At 41.8% G+C, this 23,053-nt stretch overlaps 1 protein-coding gene across 1 annotated transcript in view; it reads right to left on the reverse strand.

Moving 5' to 3' along the window:
* The window catches only part of RP1L1 (retinitis pigmentosa 1-like 1), a gene marked incomplete at its 3' end in the record, with an annotated part of 27,386 nt that extends 20,837 nt beyond the window's left edge, over nucleotides 1-6,549 (reverse strand). Inside the window, exon 1 of the mRNA XM_010288293.1 lies at nucleotides 5,911-6,549. Coding sequence (XP_010286595.1) covers nucleotides 5,911-6,549 — 639 coding nt within the window. The remainder of the gene's footprint in view (nucleotides 1-5,910) is intronic.
* Between the last annotated feature and the right edge of the window lie 16,504 nt (nucleotides 6,550-23,053).

Below are 23,053 nucleotides of genomic sequence, written 5' to 3' on the forward strand. Positions count from 1 at the left end.
TCAATAAAGAGAGGTCAACAGGCAAAATGACGCCCCATCTTAAGTGCCTAATAGGCTGATCAGATTTAGATTAATTACATCCAGGTCTACCTATCTTTTAGTGCCCAAACCTGCACAAACAAAGTTTCACTGGCAAGTTAATGACACGTAAATGTTAACCTAAACAACAGATTTCTCTATTTGTGCACTTTTCCCATTTAATCACCTGGAAAACAGTAACCAGTGCCTTGACCTGAAAAGAACTATATGATTTTACACTTTTTACTTGACGAAAATTTAACTAACTTTTCTAAGCTAAAATCAAATTAAATTTCTCTCCAGTCCCATAGTCATCAAATTACTATTTTCATTTAGAAACTGACAACAAAAATCCTGTTTAGTTTGGGAAGAGACGCTCTTGGCCCTGCTCAAATCAATGCTCAAATACTTAAACACCTATTCACTTCAGTGGGACTAACTCTTCCAAATAGGCAGTCTGCTTGATGTTTAAGAGTAAAAGTATTGGTTTCACCTCATTCAAGGCTTCACAGATTAGAATAAAAATTCAAATGCATAAATTCCAATAGGACCACTCTGTATTTATGCTAACATTGGAATCAGGGTCTTTCAATCTGGATTTATACTAACGTTAGAATCAGGATCTTTCAATCACTGTTTCTACTGAGCTGAGTTTTGCATAATTATATAAGCTAATTTTGAATTCATAGCACTGAAAGACTCTCTGACCCAAGAGCAATAACTGCCTCATAATCCAGGCCACAGAAGAAACAACCAGAGAATAGACTGACCTTTCCTAGGAAGTTCATAAAGTGCAGTTTTGAAAATATGTGAGAAGTAAATAAGCAAAGGGGAGCAAGAAAAGACAAAATAACGGCAAAATAGATGTGATCACAAAAGCAAGAGCTCTGCGGGCCTCCAATGGATCTTGATGCTACAACACAACCTTTGGCTTTACAATGAACTTCATCTGCATTAGGATTCTGCATAGCTGCTCATGACCTTCTTCTGACATTTTTTCCATGAAAAAGTGGCAAAATGTTCAGTTCATTGACTTCATGAAATCACTATCATTTCTTCCTTTTCAGGTAAAACCTTAGGCTAAAACCAATTTGAGAGAATTCAGGCAAAATGAGGGCTATAAAAATAAATGCTACAAGTATTTTTCTGGAGAAGAAAACATGCTGATGCACAAAACCAGTGATATTTGCATGCCAAAAAGTTTATTTCGCTGTGAGTTATGATTGAATTCAACTTAGAGGTTTACTAGAAACATTTGTGGACTAGGTGAACTACAAAAAGAAAAAAAACACTTTGCCTTTTCAAATCTATACTATGTGAAAGGAACACAAAACAGCAAGCCTGTTCCGTGTATGTCTGAGTTTATACCCATATACAGGTATAACAGGAAACCAGACTTGTAATTTTGAACTGTTATGGATTCACTCAACAAAATGCTAAATAAATTAAAACACAGGCACTGGGACTGTATATGCCAACAATACATTATATTACAGAGGTGATTTACCTTATCTTAAGATTCAAGTTCAGATCTGGAGTTACAGTAATAGAAGAAAACAAAAGTGGATTGAAGGAGCAACGCTCTCAGATCTATGAATAGCATTTTTATTGGGGGAAGAGATCACTTCATGTGTAGGAGAGGAGACTTTTCCTTTTTTGTGTTCAGTTTTCAAGAGATCAAGGAAAAACTGCCAGCAGAAGAGACACTGTGAACCTGTTATTAAATGCTATGAATTACATTACCATCTGTCTTAGGACAGGCAAATACAAAGTCAATCAAGCAGTAGTCCAGAGACGTTGTTTAAGAATGAATCTTACTGTTATTCAGATAATCCGTCAAATCTTGGGAATGAATGTCAAAAGTTACTATTCCCCCCACTCCCAGCCCCCTTGCCAGGAAATAGTGGCCTCTGTAATAAGGCTAGACATAGACATGATAATAGAAGTTAACAAAATTATTAAAAGGGGATTTGAATTATTATTCAAAGAGAATAATATGAGAAACAAAGAAATATCCAAGAAGTATGAAGCATCCAGACACCTTCAAATAGTCATGGAAGAACGGAGGCTTGTTTTCATTCTCTCTAACAGAAAATGCAAATATAAGTATAAAGGCAAGATATACAGTCAAAATTGAACTTCAGCACCAGTTGAAGGAGGTTTTTCAGTACCCCAGATTATGCAATAAATTCACCATTTTTACCCCTCAAAGAAGCCATTAGTACCTGGTGAAAACTCTGGGACACAACCAATTGTGTATAGGGAACAGAGGTCTTGAAGGTGTATGGCAAGAAAATTTAGACAGAAGAGCAGAAATGCTTTAGGGACTCCTTATGAGAGGAAAAGTTTGGAAAAACTTAAGACTGAGTGACTTTTTTTGTGGTTTAAATGCTTTGCACCCAAGACTAGGGTAACAGCTCCAGGAAGTCCTAACAGGATTGACCACTGAATGAGCAGTAACGAATAGTTAAAAAACAAGAGGTAAATGACTGAAATTAAGAATGGCCAAAAAATCACTTTAAGAGATTATTTAAGAGAAAATATATTAATAATCACATATTTCTTAGCTATGTGTAAGCTGTAACATTGATCAGGCTAGACCCATAGTCACCTATCACTGCGATTATCCTACACAAGAATAAAAGGAGTGAAAATTAAATTAGTAAGGTACAGAAGATGAACTATCTATTGACAAGATGGCAATGAAAATTTTCATATCCAAAGAAAGAATCCCAAGGAACCATGGAGAGATTACGTGATGGTGTTTGATCCACACCCACATTTCTGTGGGTGGAAAGCATGGAGGAAAAAAAGCAGAGGGGGAAGGTCTCTGTGGAACCCCTGGGATTTATTGTGGAAAATATCATTATCACTACATAGAGTTTAATCTCAAACTCTATGGCATGCCAGAGAAGATAATCTAGCTGCAACAAAGAACATCAATATCTTTTCAAGTGATGTTCACCTGCAGCTTTGGCTGAAGCATTTCCAGAAACAAAGGTCAAATTGGCAGTGGGGTTGCAAAACAAGTGACAAAGCTATTGACACATTGTGTCCTGAAAAGACCTACATAGCTTGTCACGTAAACTGTCAGCAAAGATGTTGGCATGCAAAACTTAGTAGGTGCCATCAGCTTCAAATACTCCACAGTGACCACTTGTGGTCAGTTAGTACCCATGTCGTTATAGTTGTGTCTTGCCATGTCTTGGCACGTTGGGATGAGATCGGACTCTGGGAGAACAGAGACCTTTAGGCAGGATGATCACCACTGCAGAGCTGAAAATTTAACAGGTAACTGCATGTCTTTAGGTGGAAAGAAAGATGGAGGTTGAATAATAGTGAAGATACTGTGTTTACTGAGTGTGTGTTTATTGTGTATCCCAGCTAAATATTGTTGTTTATAATGACCAGGAAGAAAAGGCTATATAATGAGTAGATGGAAAACTGTGGGAAACTCATTTAAGAATCACAAGGAGTATATTAAGACTGCACTAAGAAGTAGGAGGAAAATATTTTCTTTAAAGAAATGGGTAAAAAATCTCAAAAATTGAAGAAGTGAAGAGAAAGACACTACCACTACACAAGATTATTATCTCCATGTGGACTGAACAGGAGTCCAAGTCTTGAAAACTGGTGAAATCAGTGACAAAATAAAATATCTATCCATAGATTATAACACACCTTGGCAGCAGGGTTGGGTTTATTGCTTTTTTTCCTGATTCAAGTTGGCTGCGTTTGTAGTAGTAAAGCAAGCAGTGCCAGACCCTGTTCTTCAGAATGAAGGTCAACTGAAGCAGCCTGGCATCTCAAACGCAGGCTGGCCACATCCAAACCACATACAGTGAATGGTTCTAGGCCCTAACTCTAAACTCTTGGGAGACTTACTCCGGGCCAAGACCAAACCAAGGAAAGTGTTAAGAATTTAGCAGAACGGAGGAGAGAGTGGATGAGATCCCACTCCAACACTTTTTAATTTAGTAGTATAGTTGTAGCTGTGATACATGAACTTCACCTTGCAAATAAATTGATGTAAACTAGAAAAAAAGAACCTAACTGATTCTGAAGACCTCTAGACACCTATCTTTGGCCAGCTCTAAATACAATGGACTGCCAGCTTAGTCTCAACAGCTATATGGGAGCTTAGCCATGTACCTCACTTACAGAAACATCTAGATACTGACATTCAGGTAACTGAATGTGAAATTAATCCAGCTCCAGATATCTGCAGTCGTTTAGACAGTTACTTGGAAAATAGGTGTCTAAAGTGCCTATTTCTTTCCATTGACTGCTGAAATACCCTAGGGCATGGGATTCATCTTGCCTACCATGCAGTTGCCTACAAGTGAGCTATTTTTTAATACTCTCCCATTAGGAGAAACACAGACTCTAGACACACTTAGAAAAGATCAATCCCACAGTAGAGTGGCCATCTTGCTCATCTTGGACTTAGACAACTGATTCTTAGGCCATAAAGTTTGAGGATACAAATTATCTGTTTTGCTTATCCTAGGGCATGCTCAAGTTGTCCACAGCTAAGTTCCCTCTCTTTCTCCTGGGTCCCTTTTCATAAATCTTCAGTTTCTGCAGGATCCTCAGTTTCTCAGCAAGGTTGCAGTTTCACTCATCTGGCATATGTGGAGTGGCACCATACTTTCCCTGGCATTTCAGCTCATCTCTGACTGTAGTCAAGCTGACACCCTTTCAGCCTCTAGATCAGTAGGATTGGGAAAGCTGTAGCAGTAGGATGTTTGGGAAGGACATTTTCCTTGGATCTTCCAGCTGAGAAGAGGAAGCTCTTGCCAGAGTGGTGGGCATAGCAGAAAGCACTGTGATATGACATGTTGCCTCCACCAGGAAAGCCAGCTTAAGACACCATTATACCCTCCCTCTTTCCTTCATGGCTACACACTCCTGTCCCTGTGCCAGGTCAAAATGATTTGGGTTAAAAATATTCCTCCTTTTTTTTCCCTCTCCTGGTTAGTGGGTCGTTTGAACCCAAGTCATTTCAATCATAAGGTTCAGACAGTGGCACCACAAATGGTTGTAAAATTACCACCGAGGAACTGGCACATGGCACTATGAAGGTGGAAAACATGGCAAGGAGCAGGGTAACTGCATTGCCAGGGGCTATGTGAGGCTAACATGTGAGACGTCTTCAGAAGAAATGGAAGTACAGGTTAGTCTATGTTACATAGATAGAGAAGAAATTGGGAGAATCTCAAGTTTGTCAGGAAACTCTTCTGGGAACAGAAGAAAAAAGGAGTTGTCATGCCCTGAATTTATTATGAGACTCCAGCCCAATTGGCACATTCACCAAATCATCAACACAAATGCATCTCCTGATCCCACTCATACCCTAATTATTTATGCATGTGTTTGTTAGTTATATTCCGATAATGCTGAGGATCCCACACCATGATCAGGACCCTGTTCCATTAGGAACTATGCAACCACAGGGTGCTACCTAAGAGCTATCGTGTTTTGTTGAATTACTGATTACTAGGTACAGAAAAGTTAAGCCACCATTGGGATAAGCCTCCCGGGAGAGGGTGGAAAGCTCCATTAACAGAAGTTTCTTTAGGGATTTTATACCAAGCTGCAAGACATTGAGCTTCTGGACTTCTGTCAGAAGTTGCCTCCCATTGACTCAAAACAATATCTGACGAATTAAGTTCTTGTATGGCTGAACTAGATTCTTCTACATAACTCCTTCATGTGATTAATGGGGAAGTAACTAATGTGACAGTAACTACAAAGCCAAAAAGGACTAAGGTAACATGGGTAAACTATTGGCCCCATGAGCTAAAGGATTTGCATTACAGGGAATGCAAATGCTGATGTGATAACAGTTGTTAGAATAACTGACCAGCAACAGGCACCAGAGATACTTGCCTTCTTCCCATCAGCAGTGTAGAGTTTCTTCACTGGGAATTGCAGGATCTCTGAAATCTCATCCAGGAGCGTTTTGAAACTCCTGGCATTTCTGCGGTTCAATATAATTGAGCGCCGAAAACCACTTTCTCCATTCTTAACTAGAGTGATTTTCTTGGGTATTCTGGGGCCATGCTGAGTGAAAGGTGTGGAATAATCTTCAAGCTTGCCCTCCTGAGCTGCTCTTCTCAAGGTACTGGAGGGACGACCACTTCGCGGAGGGCCTGGCCTGAGTCCCCCAGAAGTAATGCTAATGGGTTTGACATATTTCTTGTCAGAACAAAGGTAGCATCCTCCATCCTCCAGCTGGTCCAGCTCACTGATGCAATGTATTCCTCGTGGGGTGGTGATGGTCCGTACCCCAAATGGCAGCGGGACCCGATGAGAGAGGTCATCCATGAGTGCATTGAAGCTCTTGAAGCTTCGCTGGTTGATGGCCATCTTGACTCCTGCAAACTGGGGATCTCCACTCTTGAAGAAGGTTATTTTTTTGGCTGGGGGTACCTTGGTGACGGTGCTTGTCCGAGCCACAGAGGGAAAGGGCTGCTCATAGTTGTAGGAGCTGGTGGTTGACAGGTAATCAGCAGGCACCTGAGTCATCCCTCTGGCTTAAAAGTAACTGTAAGAGAAGAAAAACAGAGTAGGGTTTGTTTGAGTCACAGAGAATCAGTGCCTGACGAGCATGGGAGCAAAGTTTGTTTTCCTCACAACAGTTTTAACACCTATGCTTGGTCAAGAGCAAGTTGTACCAACATGGAGTTACGAACTCTCTGGCTCAGGTAGCTATGAGGAAACACAGCAGGAAAAGTAGCCACAACCCTCCTCCTCACAGTTAAACCATCCTTGTCCTGCAGATGCCAACAAGAATTCAGTCAGTTAGTGGCCCCTGAGGAGCAAAAAACATGAGTCAGACCCCAAGCAAAACCCACAAAACCTGGTATTTGTGTATTGCTGTCCTTTTGAGTTTTTGTCTTCCTTGCTTATATTTTTGAGGTTTTCTCTGAAACTATCAGGGACAGTGATTACTTCAGTTTTATTTTTACAAGCAGAGAGCTGAGATTCTCATGTAACCCTTTAACCCTGTGAACTGGCACATAACAAAAAAACCAAAACAAAACTGAATTTGTTCATGTAGTGATTGCACATTGTAGCACACAACCACTCCTGAGTGTACCGAGGGGCAGAGCAGAATGGTTTCAGAACAGCTGCGTGTGGCCTTGCCAGAGTGTGCTAAGGCAAGATCTGGATGACAATCCGTGGCACATATGCAAACAAATACGGTAAGAAATATTGAAAGACCTCAGATAGAACTACAAAAGTTGGTTCTGCTAGACAGTGCAAAAATTTGAATTCAGTCTGGTAAACACAGATGCGAGGAAAACAATCTGCCCAATTTATGTCAGAGAGCCTGGTGTCCTTCACTTGTAAAGCTAACCTGACTTTAGTGCTTAAGTATGGAGGTCGAAACCCATTTTTTGGAAGCTAGTTGTTTTTAATGTCTTTGCCGTGGTGGAGACAAGTGACAAAGAGACTGGACTCTGCTCTTTCTTGCCTACTCTTATCAGATGCATTGTCTTGGAAGTCAATCACTAAAAAATTCAGACCCCACATGGAACGAAACTGCTATGCAAAAGAAGATGCTTTATTTTTGACATGGAAAAATCCCCAAACAACACTATTTACAACTGCTAAAATATTGGCTGCAATGAGTATGACAAATGTCTGTTTCATGAATATGAACAGTGATTCCACAGTTCACTTTGAGTTAGTTACTCAAACTTAAATGGGGACTCTCAAAATGGCATTTAGAGATGTCATCTTCTGATCAGAAGTTACTTCTCACTTACAGGCAGCAAACCATTTGAATTGTTAGTAAGGAATACAGTAGCTTGTCTTGTAGCGTGTAGAAGGTTGTTCTGGCTACAAGCATCTACATCCAATTTACTTTCCAAATTATGTTCTTAGTTGATAGCAGTTTTCTATGGCAACTTCAAAAAGATCTCTCATAAGAAAGAAATTTTTTAGTGTTCACAAATGACTTAGGAAACAATGAATGTGTTTCTAATGACACGCTTCCTTCAATGTGCTCCTGGTTATACTTCTTGCAGCAGCTGAATAGTTCTAGTTTCAAGAAAATAGTCATGCTATTCACAAATTATTCTTTGGAGAACCAGTTCGGTGACCACTGTAATTAGTGGGAATTTTGTCATTGGTTGCAGAGATGCAGCATTCAAAAAGCTGTAAAGTCTAATTTTTGTCAAATTTTAAAATAAAAACATTATTTTCTTACTATGCTACTCTTAAGTGAAATATTTGTGTACTTTGTACTACCGCAAATTCACTCCTGCAATAAATGGAACTCCTTTAACCTACGCTAGATGAGAAGCATAGCCACATTTGAAAGATTATTGTTCCAAAAAAATCTCTGCTTTTATATATCCATGCACACTGACAAAGATTTCAGTATGATTTATTCTTTCCATGTACATATTTCACAAAGCAATTATTCACTTATTTATTTCCCAGTTAAAGGTCAATCCATCACTCTATCTTCCAGGAAAAAAAAATAAATCTAATTTCTCTATTTTTGAACAGCTTTCAGAAAGGTAGCTCTAACTTTTTCTCCATGAGTCCCACATTAGAGCTTTCAGACACTGGCAGCATAATTTCCAAACAAACCCATTATCCAGACAAATTGTAGTCCCTGGTCCACAATATGCTGGCTGCACTCCCAGAAATGTAACTGCTTCCCAAGGATTTATTGTACTTTTTTCAAGCTGTTAAATTATATTGAAAGAAGAATAAAAAATTAAAATATAGGACAAATCATAACATACTTTCCCAATACTAATTTTCTTTGGAAATAATTTCAAAAGACTGTTAAGGGATCACCAACATAAAGGAACATTGCCCTTAAGTTTTGAGTGATAGAGTTGGTTACCCACCAAAGCCCAGATGGTGTGTCAGACCTGTTTTTATGAAGCAGTATATAATGTGAAGAAAGAGCCTTCCACAAAAACATTGCATGAAATTCCCACAGTTCCCACAGGGAGAAGTTTTTTATTGTCCATTTGAAATTTCAGACTAGGAAGGGGATTCTACTGAATATCTAGTAAGGCAACAAAAATGGTCATCTTGCCGAAATACACCTTTTTACAGATACGTAACAGAGGACTCTCAATGCATATTTTTGTACTTACATTGAAATACTTCATGCCTCTTGCTCAGGATGATTTTTTCTGATATAATATCCAAGAGATTAAAAGTAAACCAACAAAATAATTAAAAAAAAAAAAACAACACAGCCAACCAACCACCTCCAGGATCTAACGAACTGGAGAATGCAGAGAAACACATTAGCAGGTTACATGCTGTCAATCAAACTGTCCTCAAAATGATTGACCACAGCTTGGAGGGATAATCAGGACTGTGTTGCTAAGGATAGAAAGAAAATCTACCTAAGCTGCTGGAGAAGGCTCTCAAATCCATAGGGGTTTTAGGCACAGTTTGCCCAATCCTTCTCTTGCTTGCCCCCACGTAACTGAGGTACAAATCTGACTCCGTGACACTCCTCTCAAATCACACCAGTACAACTGAGGATGCATTGAAGGCCAAAGAGGTAATATCTTCCTCTTGCGTAATAGCCTGCAGAGATCTGGATAACTTTCTTGAGCCACCCCACTCATTAAATCTTCAGCCCACACACTCATCAACCGTATTTGGAATCAGATTTATCTTTTGGGCAACTCCAGGGAAATCAACAGAGCTAGAGTAAAGATGACGGTAGCTCTTAAGGGTTTGTGTACATATTTGTTACTTCTCAGCTAATTGATAATCACTTAGGACATAGGTGGCTGGGATTCGTAACAATTTTTCAGTCAAGTATTATCTTAACAGGAAAGTCTGGTGAGTCCTAACCCAAATATTTTCACATTCATGGCAGATGACAGTCAGATTCTCAGATGAATGCTCAACATCTGGATCACTGAGATTTGGGCATGACATAAGGACAGACAAGCAACCCGTCAATGGCAAATGATGGAAAATGGCTTGTTCTTTCATAATTCACCTATGAGAGCCTTCCTGCTTTCTTTCACACTTCCTTTTGACAGGAAAACACACACACAAACAAAAAAATTGATCAGTTGGATTCAGGTACAAAATCAGTGGGAAACCTCACTTTTTTATGGACTGGACTTCTTGTCTTCTAGCAATATTTATTAATTACATAGCCATAGCACCTGTGCACCAATGTCACAGCATGAAGCACCTTCTTTCATAAAAAGCAATGACTTGCAAAGAGATCAGAGTCATAAAGGGCTTTCATTGGAATGACAGTGATTTGGGGATCCTGCAAGAATAGATTCATCAAGTTCTACATCTCCGATCCTCAGCATGAATCTTCCAAATGTAAGGTTATTGTTCAAACCATTATGCAGTCCTCCTTATACAGCATTGCTTTTCCACCTGTGGATGGCACACTTTCCAAGGGTCCAGAGACCACTCCTGTGGGATCCTTGATCCAGAAGAACAAGGTCATCTCTCTGTAGGCTTGCATCTAGTATAAAAGGTCAGCAGCTCTACTGGAAAATTTGTAGGAGTCCATTCATGGAAAAGACTGAACCTCTCATGAAGGCCATTCTATTCCATCAGGACTGTGCCAGGCAGCCTGGCCCCTATTTTTCAATTTCACACCATGGGTCAAAATGACATCTCAAAAAAACTAAACCACTTCTAAACTCTATCAAACCTCTGCTATCCAACTTCACATAGAGGAAGCTATGTGACCTTGTGCTTAGGCTTCCATTATGTGATCCCTTAGCCAAAATCCAATACATCTGCAGCACATGTCTTCATATCAGCCTTCACCTTCTGTCCCTTACACTAAGCTTGTTATCTCTGAGGTTTTTTTGCAGCCTTCTCTCTGCTGGGGACAGAGAAGAAGGAGAGGAATCCAGGTACCACCCTAGAAAGTGCCTGTGCTGAGGCAGGGGAGCTGTCAGAGAACTTGACTCAAAGGATAGAGCACCAAGTCTATAACCTCTATTTGAGAGATGAGAAAGCCTTTATGAGAAGCATCCAGACTTCACTTAAATGCTTTAAATTATCAAGAGTCTACCCAGTCCAGCAGCAACAGTTCCAATAGTTCATCCCACTTAGTGCTAACATCTGCGCTTTTTCTCTAGCCTGAATATGCCTAGTATCAATTTTTATATGGCTTTTGCTGAAAATTAATGTGCAGACTTTCGTTGGAAGTTTCTGTTCCCATACAAGTAATCGCAACTTCCATTTTTACAAAGTCATTTCTTCCAGACAGAAGAAAAATTTACACGTCACCATTAACATTTGGAATGGGGCTGGTTGAAAAAATCTAGGTGTGCGTTCTAGGGAAATCATGAATGGAATTATTTAATTTGAAACTTTTTCCTAGAAAAGGTGGGAGTTTCTGGCAAGAAAGATGAACCATCATTTTGTAAGATCTAACCATGTTTCTCTAAAATGGCTCATTTCAATTTGCTCTGTGCCTTTTTCAAGAAAGAAAAATTTTGTTTTAAATGTCAAAGTGATCTTATTAACAAGGAGTACTTATGGTTTTACAAAGCCAAAATATTGTATGGGATAGGACAAAAGTTGAGACATTTGATTCATAAAAGATAAATCATTGAACTGGAAGGCAGCGTATCCATTTGCCTGTGATTGTATAAGAACTCCCTATGAACAAAACAGGTAGATTGTATATTTTTCCCTCAATGTATTTGTTGTTTAAAATTACTTGAAAAGTGTTGTCAAACTCTGTGTAGGACTTGAAGCTTTTCATTGTTTGGAAAAGAGGTTTCTGATATTCTGTCATTCTGTTCCATGTCTGAATGAGCTTAAAACACAGCGCTCTTCTTCACCCAGGCCCTTGTCAGAGCTGGTGTTAAATACAAGCAAAACCACCTCTTGGTAGGAACAGTGTATTAATAATCACAGCCATTGCGACCATCCCTTGAACCACGCCACTGGACCAGTCAGAAGGCATGCTGGAGATGCAAGCCTCTACCTTCTGTGCTAAAACCAACCTTGATTTGATGGCACCTACATCTTATACCATTTTCCTCTACCATTCTCAAGAAAGGAACATGGGCACATCTGTCTAAGAAGCTTTTGGTTCATTACATCTAAGATAATTTCTTTCTTTTCGTTCTCTTCTGGTATTCAGTTGGGAATCTACCATATGGATACCCCCTCTATTACAGCTGTATTGTGCCCACGTCCTACCTCCTTACAGGTAAGGACAGTCAGGGTCCTAACCCGAAAAAAACACAATGTTGGCTTCTTTCCAGCCGTCTCGTGGAGTACACCCTTACCCAAGATCTTATGTTGGTGTTCGTGCCTGTGACCTGGATGTTTCCTTACTCAAAGCAATGGTGTAACAGACAGGTTGTTCTCTGCAGAGCCCTAAGGCTGGAATGGCAGCGGCAGCGCAGCACTTGAGATGGCTACTCAGAAATCCTCATTAGTGACCCAGATGGTGACAGAGGACACCCTCAGCAAGTTTCCCAGTAACACCAAACTGTTGGGAGCAACTGACACGCTGGAGGGCAGGACTGCCATTTGGAAAGACCTTGAAAGGCTGAAGAAATTAGCTGACGTGACCCCCAGGAGAAGAAAACATCAGCCATGTGTCAGGACAGTAAACCCTCATGCAGCAATGCAGGGTCAAGCTGACTGATAACAGCTTTGCAGAAATGGGTGCAGGTGTCCCAGTGGACAAGAGGTTGAACAGGAGTCAGCAGTGAGCCCTCATGGCAACGAACGCCATCCACATACTGCAATGTATTAGCAAGAGTGACCTAAGGAGGGCAAAATCACAGAATCGCGAAGGTTGGAAAGGACCTTCAAGATCATCAAGTCCAACCATTAGTCCAGCACCACCGTGTCCCCTAAACCATGTCCTGAAGCACCACATCCACACATTTATTGAACACTTCCAGAGATGGTGACTCCACCACCTCCCTGGGCAGCCTGTTCCAATGCCTGACCACCCTCTCAGTGAAGAAATTTTTCCTAATATCCAATCTAAACCTCCCCTGGCACAACTTGAGGCCATTTCCTCTCGTTCCATCGCTGGTTACTTGGGAGAAGAGACCAACCCCCACCTCACCACAACCCCCTTTCAGGCAGCTGTAGAGAGCGATGAGGGCTCCCCTCAGCCTCTTCTTCTCCAGACTGAACAACCCCAGTTCCCTCAGCCGCTCCTCATCAGATTTGTGCTCCAGACCTCTCCCCAGCTCCGTTGCCCTTCTCTGGACACGCTCCAGCACCTCAACATCCTTCTTGTAGTGAGGGGCCCGACACTGAACGCAGGATTCGAGGTGCGGCCTCACCAGTGCCCAGTACAGGGGCACGATCCCTGCCCTGCTCCGGCTGGCCACACTAGTGCTGGTACAGGCCAGGATGAAAGAGAAGTCATAACTCCCTTCTGCATGGCTCTTTTGAGGCCACATCTGGACACTGTGTCCAGGTTTTCACTCCATACAACAAGAAAGATACTGGCATACTGGAGTAAGTCCAGCAAAGTTCACCAAAGCGATAGGACAAGAGGAGCACATGAATTTTTCAACCTGGAGAAGACACTTGGAGGCTCTCACATCATTGTCTATAATTACCTAGGACATGGTCATCAGACTCTTCCCAGAAGTGCACAGTAAAGCACTAAGATGTGGCAAATACAAATGACAGCATGCAAAATGCCATTTAGGTATTAGAAAAATTATTCATGACATTGGTCAAAAACTGGGACCCAAGAGGTGGAGGAATAGCCAGCCCTGGAGATACTCAAAACTCAGTTGAGCAACCTGATGTATTGGGCCTGGCTGTGAGTGTGTGACTGGACCAGAGAACTTCCAAAGGCCCTTCCAGCCTAGTCTATTCCATGATTCAGTGAAGGCAAGGCAGCTTGTTTTCTACACTCTCCTTGGCTTGGCTCATGTGGTAATTAAAATCCAGCTAAGTGTCAGTTTAATATGATCCATCCTTTGAAGCAATCTGAACTGTTCCATCCTCAGAGAGGTTTTCTGTGATCTGACAGAATACTCCACCTCTAATTAATTTAACATTATTAGCTCTCCCCTTTTGTGATTACTGGATTTTCTTCTAAGAAAATTGGGTATTCATTTATAAATGAGATAAGGATTTTTGTTGTTGTTTTGGGGGGCTTTGGTCGTGTTTTTTATGGGTTTGGGGGGTTGGTTTTGTATTGCTTTTTCTTTATTTGAGTCCATATCAGTTTGAAACAAGGCAATCTTCAAAGCACAGTAGTCCAAATTTCCAGCTACTGCCTTCAACGCAAAGGACTATATTGCACTTAACCTAGGTAATCAAAAAGCCCAGCTTTCTGGAGGATAAGAACTAGTCTCAGGGATCAGATTCACCTACAGTAAATCTCCCTCCCTATTCTAGATGCATTATGTAATTAGGTTTTCAGCCATAAACCATGGGTGCAAAGAAAGAAAACTCTTTGAAATTACTAACAAATAAGGGTTTTTTCCAGTGCTCCTTATTTTAAAAACATTTTATTCTGTAGCCAATGTATTTGGAGTTGATATATCGGTCTTCCTGGAGTGAAATTATGAGCTTGAGTCCCTTCAACATGAGACAAAATACAGTTAAGAAACATCATTACTTTGCCAAGAGTCACCCCCACCATGCAAATAACAGCTGCCTCTATGAAGTTGAAGACCAAAGCTCGTGGTATCAGTAGCAGTTCAGAGAACAGGAACTGAGCCATAAAGATCTGGTTACAGGATTGGGACCTCAGACTGGACAGACCTTACCAAGGCTGGGTCCTCAGCACCATACTGAGGTGTTGTTCAAACTCCCAAGTTAGATTTGCTCTCTGCTTAGAAGGAACCATAAGGATAATAAAATAAGACGATAGAAGGCACACAGAGCATCCATTACGTTCTCTTGGTGAGCAGAAAGTGACATGGGCACAGTGGTGCCCCGTTTGTTTTTCCTTCCCCTATATATTCTGTTGTCTCCCATCGATCAATTCTCCCAGTTCCTCAATAAAATCGTCTTGTGACGGCTCCCCTCGGATGATGTTAATCACACTCCACTATGAAATTAAAACATTTTTCCACTGAAGGGAGCAGAGAAGTCCTAACAGAGGTTTGGTTTTTCTTTTGGTAAAGAAATTGAGGATTTGTCTTTCCTGAAATGGAACCAGAGGCTTAAACCAGAGGCAGGGAGGCTAGTTCTGCCACATACTGTTCAACACCCAGCTGTGGTCTGTCGAACAGCTCTGAGCCACAGCCCTGATTACACGCATCTCTGCAACAGGCTCCAACAGCAGCTGGGTGCTTCAGACAGTTCAGCTCCACCACCAGTTCAGAAATATCTCTAGAAGTTGGGGACAATACATTTGTTTCAGAGGGCATTTGTAGTGCTGTAGCCAGGCGTTTCCTAATAATATTGCTGTTTTAGGGGTACAGGTTTTTAGGTAACCTGCACTGCTCTTTACCCACATTTCTGGCAATATTGGGGAAAATAACTTTGCTTTTCTTTTTGAGGTGAGCTTGAAGTTTTATGTCCAAGTTGACCTGCATGTTTGTTCCAGGAAACTGATAAACAGATGTGCTATTTATCACATCAGATGGAAGAGACAGCATGGCAAGATTGGAGCAGCTTGCCAGATTCAAACCTAGAATAGACACAATTGATGAAGGAACATGAAAGGAACAAGATCACAAGAACATACATGTATCACAAGGATACGTGATATGACATATCAACAAGTATGTATTGAGGAGGGTGTTAGCACTTCTGATGAAGACTGTCGGGTATGCATGTCCCTTGATATGTGATCACAGCCACACAACCACAAAGGTGGTTCCCCCACCTGCCATTTCTCATTCCAGGGCTGTTTCCATCTCCAATGAGGATATAAAAATCTCAGGCACAGAAGAAGATTTTTAGACAGCCAGTTGAGGTTTCCTAGACTGGTTAACTCATATGCACCCATTGCCCTTAATAATCCAAGCTTTGCTTCCTCGTCTCCCAGTCTGTAAAGGGGAATGAAGGAAGCGGCTGAGCAAAGCTGAATAAGTGAGTGTCCAGGAAAGCAAAAAACTGCCTAGAGCGAGTGGCTGAAGACCTAGGAATAGGCGAACCTGAGGCAAGGCATGCCTAAAAAGTGACACCCAGGGACCAACTACTGAGAGGTGAACCAAGAAAGTCACCACGAGCTTTGAAGAGGCTTCAGCCTACAACTGGATCTGGACTTGGGAGCTAAAGGCTGTATCTGAGCAGAAGAAACTCATTGTAGATTCCAGCAACTGCAAGTGTTGGAAGCTTTTTTCCCCAATTTCCATAGAATCCCATCGTGACTCTTCTTCCTCAGGACAGTGCCCAACCCCGCAAACACACAGGCACTTCATTGCACACACCTCTAGAGTTCAATGTGGGGCTGTCCATATGTGCAACGAAACACCCACTTGCATCCTAGTGTTTTCATCCACTGTAAGGCACAAATTAATTTCCTCTACACCACAATCACTGCCCAGTTTTACATTTCTCAATTCTACATTTCCAACAAAACGTTTAATTGAGGTTATTAATCTTTTCATATGTGACATTCTCATTTTTTCAAGTATGGTTCTAATTTTTTTGACTGACATATCTAGGTCTCTTTATACCATTTCTCTTTCCTTTCTGATGTCCACAGTTCCTTCCAAATGATTACCAATTTTGATTTTCATTAACGTGGTTTTTGCACTTCAAAAAATTATTTCAAAATATATTAGATCAAATCAGATCCCTCTACATTTCAACACATATATATCTCTCACTTTTTCAATATGTTTATTACTGAATCTGTGGACAAATTTTATTCACCCAACAATGTGTCTTCTAAACCCCTTGGAAATAATCTTCCAAGTCAAATTAGACACTGCATAAAATTTGATAAGCAGTGGGAGCAGTCAAGTTTTTCTGGCATCGTGTAGTTAGCTGGGCTTTTGTATACAATTCTTGTGCTATACAGCTGTGTAGTTATTTCTGCCTTAACATTTGTTCCATTATATTACAAGACACAATGTCTTCACCTGGAGTGACTCTCTCCTTTTGGCTTTGAATAGTAGGGGAGTGGGAGGGGGGGAAATCAGGGATATTATCCCCGTCCTTTCTCCTTTTTTCATCCTAGTCAGCATCAGTTGCTTTGGGGACCAATGCAGTTGGTTACTCAATTCATTCTCTAATGTCCAACATGCCAACATGGTCAAAGATCTGTGTGCTTTCCAAATTTTTCAAGGATTCCTCCACTTGTTCTTTATCAATTTCTTTTTTTTTTTTGCATAGTGACTTCCTTCCTCACTTGAAAGCCTGTCCAAACTACTCTCTTATAGTTTTCTTCTTTAAGCAACTACTTTTTTCTTTAAAGGGCTTCAATAACTCAGCCAATTTTGAATCATTGTCCTCCTTTTTTTATTTATTAATGATCCTGCTTTTTCCGCTACTTTTGCTCTACCCCCGAGATTTACATCCTTCCAGTTTTCCTTATTCTTGACTTTAACTCATGTCAGCAGAACTTTGACCTCTCATCAAGGGTAGCATTGCTAATACTGGTACCCTGGCCAAAGTCTAAACTTGGTGATTTCTGCGATTTTTGCTTGCCTACAATTTTAACACAATAAACTGTTCTTTCTTTTCCCCATGCATTGAATTTCAGTGCCAGATCCTGAGACTGGATGAGCCAGCAGGACTCACTGGAGCTCATGCCATCTCTTGGGGTTAGGGCTTGCTGAACACCTGCTCCTTTTGGGCACTGTGCAGAAAGGACAATGCTTTCTCTCCACCGCTGGCTGCTTGACAATGGTGGGTATTTCCTACATGCACACTCCTTCCCAGACGTGTTGGGGCCATTCTGGAAGAACAAAGTGTTGTGGTGGGATAGTACAGTCAGCTGGCTCCACAACTGCTTGATCCCAAACAGGGTCAGAGATATCATGTGCAACCAGGGGGAAGGGACAAGGATCAACCAACACTTGGGCACCGTGGGACAAACATATCCCAGCTGGGCAGGATAATTTTGCCTGGACATGCATGTCTGTAATGTCTCTACTTGAGACAGTCACTCCAGCCTTCCTTCAGAGTCACCAGAAAGATGTGCTGTCTTTTAGGCTGTGTTCATCTCATCCTGAATTGGATGTCTCAGGTGAACTCTCTCTTAAAATTGTTTCTCTCCACTGTCTGGAAAAGAAGCTCAAGGTGATGAAAACAGACAGTGACAACAAGGTTGTTTCATCAGATGCGTATCATTCCTTGTGTCCTGGCTCTAAATTACCAGAAATAAATACTTGAAACACTAACAAAGAAGTGGGAGATGGGGGAATCTCCTTGGCTGACCGTTAAAAGAACAATTTCTTTCTTTTAAATTGAGTGGAAAAGAATTACTAGAAATGAATACCTGAAATACTGAGGATGGGGGGGGGGAAAAAAAAGCTAAAAGAAGCAGTGCCACGTTTCCTCCTGGGCTGACCCTTCAAATATCATTCCTTTGATATTTTTGAAAGATGAGAAGGTAAAAAAGCCATTTTAAATTAAATGAAAAAATTTGCTTCACTTTAATTTTCCTTTTACACTTTCAAAACAGCTGAAAGAATATTTGTAAAAAAAAAAGTAAAATAGAAATTTCATATTGGAACACTCAAAACTTCATGAACAGAATGGTTTGGTTCCTTTGAAAGACTTCACGTTTGAACTTGACATTAAAAAAAGCAGCTAAAAAAGCCACCTCCTGCCCCTACTCTATTTGAGCTGCAGTTGAGATCCAACTCTCCTGCACGGCAGTGGACACCAGGTTTGTTAACCTCAGTCTGCTTTGTGAGAGACTGGTCATCTGCTGCTGCCTTCCCTCCACACCTTCTCTGAATGCCCTGGTACTTCTCCCTCATCCTCGTTCTCTCTCCGGTTGACATCATGCTCCCTGTGATGTCAGCTGGTGACATCATTCTCCGCATTCGTGGTAGCATGTGTGACTCTCCACAGCTGGGTCTCTCCTACCCTTCCTCTGGGCTCTTTTCCCAGATGTGGGGCTGCCAACTCTTTTATCGCGGTTAGAAGAACACCTCCTTATCTTTCACCACAAACTCTTCCCTCCCCCAGCCCTCCCTGCTGCGAATAACCCGCACTCGTATGACACTCAAACTCACAATCTCCGTGTTGTGTTCAACACCTACACCTCCTTCACACCAAACACTTGTATCTGGATCGTTGCCAAATCCCACAGATCCTTCGCTGTAATCTCTCCAAAATCTCCTGCCATCCCTTCCTGCTAGAACACCTGTCTGTTTCTGAGTTCGCTTATCTCAACCTTTACAAACTTTACCAGCTTTCACAATGTTACGCAAGGTCTCTTCAAAATCCTGCCTGTAAAATCCTTTGCTTCTGCGAACTGGTGGTTTCCCTCTGCTTTTACATGTTTTTTTGTTTGCCCTTACCACCCTCAGCAGCTCTGAAGATCTTCACCTTCTCCTTTCGTGCTCCTGCCTCTCCTGAAGATCATCAGGGTTGGCCAATTCATCTCACACCTTGCAATGCATGGAGCAAGTGTTCAGATACTATGGTAACAGGTGACATGTGAAAGTGTAAGGAGAGACGTAGTCCTCCTTGCTGCTGTGCACCTCCTTCCCCCGGCCTCATACCCATCCTAAAAGCACAGATCTTCTAAAACACGTAGGAGTTAACGCAAAGCTTATATAACCCCGCAGTCATCACTCAGCTCTTTATCACCACCAGCCTACATCTGATCCTGACCTGGATTCAGACGTGAACACCGTCCCATTTGTCCTGTCTCTCACTCAAAGGCAGATGCGATAAGAAATAGCAAGATTATTTATTAAGAGGCTTTGCATGCCTTTGAGGAAGCTTAAAGTGATGGCATGTCAAAGTGGGTAAATGAATCCCCAACAAAGAGGGAACCGGTCTGTAAGAGTACTGCAAAACGTACCTAGGGCTATTTCTGCTGATTTTTTCCATGGATTGGCCAAATGCCACATTTTTCTGACTTCAGTGTTCACTTTACCTGAACTTTAATAGCAAGGGCATCTGCCAAATGTGCTTATGGGCTTGCTGAGGTGTTCATGGAGGGCAAGTCAGAACTACCTCCCTGCAAGGCCTCGTGGCCAGATCCCAGTGACATGAGATTGACTTGTGCAGTCAAGAAACAAGGACAACAGCAGGTGACTAAGCCTGGTCAGCTAATGCAAAAAGAATGCAAATATGAAGAAACCAAGCCACTGAGAAAAAGAAACCTGTGAGCAGTTTGTATGGGATAATTCCAAATAAATTTTGATGTAGCAGTGAACGTTCCCTCACGTAGGACAAAAAAATTCCATCAAATTTGTAATTTACTGAACCAGCTGTAGTGGCTGTCAGTTATGACAGCATGTCTTATGTTTAGGATATAGCTCATTATTTTTAGGTGCGTTTTTAGTACCAAAAGTTACAGTAAATGTGTTTCTTCCTAGTGGCTCTAGATCAAATATGCTAAATTTACAACTCTGTGGGTTATTTTTAACCCTGCCGGAGCCTTATTGCTTTATGGTCTCTGAAAGGCAGGCTCTGCTCTTCTGTGCTACCCAGTGCTACCCAGTACAACCCAGAAGAGCAGCTGGGGGTTAACTGGCACGTGTACATATGTCTCCATAAGGCAGCAAGGAATCCATTTCTCACTCTCGCAGCTTTACTGACCGCACCAGGCTAAGAAGTCTGAAAACACACGTTTGTTTAAGGAGCAGAACTGGCACAACGTGGCTCTGGGATGTGCATTGGGGCTGTTGAGCAAGCAGATATGATTTCCACAGATTTACTGCTCCTTTGGATTCCAGCAGTGCTCTGAGGCTGCTGCGGAGATGGCTGGCGGTAAATGCACGCGTCAGGACATCCACGCCGCCAGCCAGCGCGGGCCCAGGCCTGCTGTCAGGAGCAGACTTGCCCACCACCATGCTGTGATCAGGCATGCGTGCACAAAGAGGTCACCTCTGCTTTCGGGGTGCTGTAGCGTGAGCCAGCCTCCCTTTGCTGGGCAACACCCGGGTGGTCCTGCGTATGCCATCACCAGATATCCAAACTTGGCTCCTCCCAAGCGTGTTGAGGATGCTGAGACCCAGCTGAAGCCCAGCACACAGCAGAAAGCGAGCAGCTTGGGGAGACTGCAGTGCTTAGAGTCTCTCTCCATCTCGGGGCTGTACAGACACAGACCTAAGTGACAGTCACAGTTCTCAGGGCATCAGACAGAAGCAGCGGACAAAGGCTAAAAGGGAAACTGAGGTACTGACAGATCAAGTGTCTTGCCCAGTAGCACTTATTTGGCCCTTGGGACAGCACTAGGAACACAACCTTTGTCTCCTTAGTCCAGATACGGTGATTTACTACGTCATTAAAGGAAAGAGAAAGAGATAAAGGCAATTTCCAACAAAAGTGCATTGTTTCCAGGTGAGCTGCTCTGAAACAAACGTGTAAGGGTTTGCATTGCCATCTCAGTAGCCCACCTCTCCCACTAAACCTTTAAGTACACACAGGACTCTTCTCATGCAATCCAGGGCACCAATGTCAGTGGAAACACCTAAGGAAGCAAGGCAACAAACTTAAGTTTCATGCCCCGCAGGAGGAGGAAGACTGAGGGTAACACTGGAGAGCCACAAGCCTGCAGAACGCTGACAATTTGAGAGGTTTTGGAGAAAAGCAACAAAATGATCGAGGAGTTGATTAGATGAAGGAGGGAGAAAAAAAAAAAAGAAAGCACTAAATATACATTGCTTGGCCAACTAATGCCTGAGGGAAAATTAAAGAGCTGGCAGGCAGGAGGGAGCTGAGAGCCAAGGAAGAAGTAGGATCTCCATTGTTAAGAGCTCTCAACCCTTGTAAGTGAACAATGAGGAATGACTGCGTGCAAACCAGGAGATAAGTTAGGCTGAGGGGAAGCTGATGAGTGTAGGCGCTACACAAATAGATGAAATCAAGTCCTTTCTGAAACAACATGTTTGGCACTAGCTGCACCTGGGTCTTGGTTTTCTCCTGTGTTTTTCATTCTCTACGTGGTCAAAATGTTAAGGCGCTAATTCTTCCCAGGCGTGCAGAGGAGCTGCTTAATGCAGAGCAAGAGGGTATAAATAGATGTGATGGGATAAAACTGAGAAAAGGGCAAGTGAGGTTATTTAGATTGGAATAATCTTCAAATGAAGTAGTGGAAACCCCTTCTCATAGGTTATTTAAAAGTAGACTGGGGAGGGGAAGGTTGTTTTTGTTTTTTAAGGGAGAGTAGACTTTAGGAAAAAAAAAATTGCACTGTGAAGGGAATAGATTAAGAAATCCATTGTTTATCTCTGCAAACTGATTTTTTAATATGTTATAACCACCTAAGCTGTATAAGCAACATTTTACACTTGAATGTGCAATTTGTCCCTCTTTTACGTGAATGGGCACAAATTAATAATAAGAACAACTGATAGCAATAAAACTCACCTATTGGCCAATGATTCATGTTTCTCCAAGGCACAATAAGCAGACAGCCATGATTATGAGGAAATAAATTAAAGAAATGAGAAAAAAACCCTATTAAAGATCCAAAGGAGAGCCAAGGGAGATCCAGTGAAACAGTAGGGAAAAAAAACAAACATCAAGAGATGAATACTTGTTGAGCTGTTTATGCAGCGGTTCTGGTCAGGCACAGGTCTCCTGCCAGTGTCATGTCTCAAGGAGGACCAAGTCACCCCAGAGTGGGGAACAGGCTTGCAGAAGTTTGTCCCACAGCACCTGTAAGCCAGTCTCGCTCGTGACATTTTACTCCATCTGTTCATTCCCTCTTTGTAAACATGCACCATAACTAAAGAAATCAAATTGGTAGGACTGAGAAGTGGTATTTGCTTCTAGTTTTCTTCCAGGCTGTGACTCTGAAATGCCATAGTGGTCCATCGCTTTCTTTTTCTAAGCGCAAAAAACTGTTCACACATGCCTCAAATATTCCAGGTCCTTGGACTAGACTTTCTCCTGAGCAACGACAAGATGTGGCCCCTACTTCTTGGCCTGATGTGGCTGCCCTCCTGCAGTTCTTCCTGCT

This window comes from Phaethon lepturus, unplaced genomic scaffold (genome assembly GCF_000687285.1).
Source record: "Phaethon lepturus isolate BGI_N335 unplaced genomic scaffold, ASM68728v1 scaffold17360, whole genome shotgun sequence".
Classification (NCBI taxonomy): domain Eukaryota; kingdom Metazoa; phylum Chordata; class Aves; order Phaethontiformes; family Phaethontidae; genus Phaethon; species Phaethon lepturus.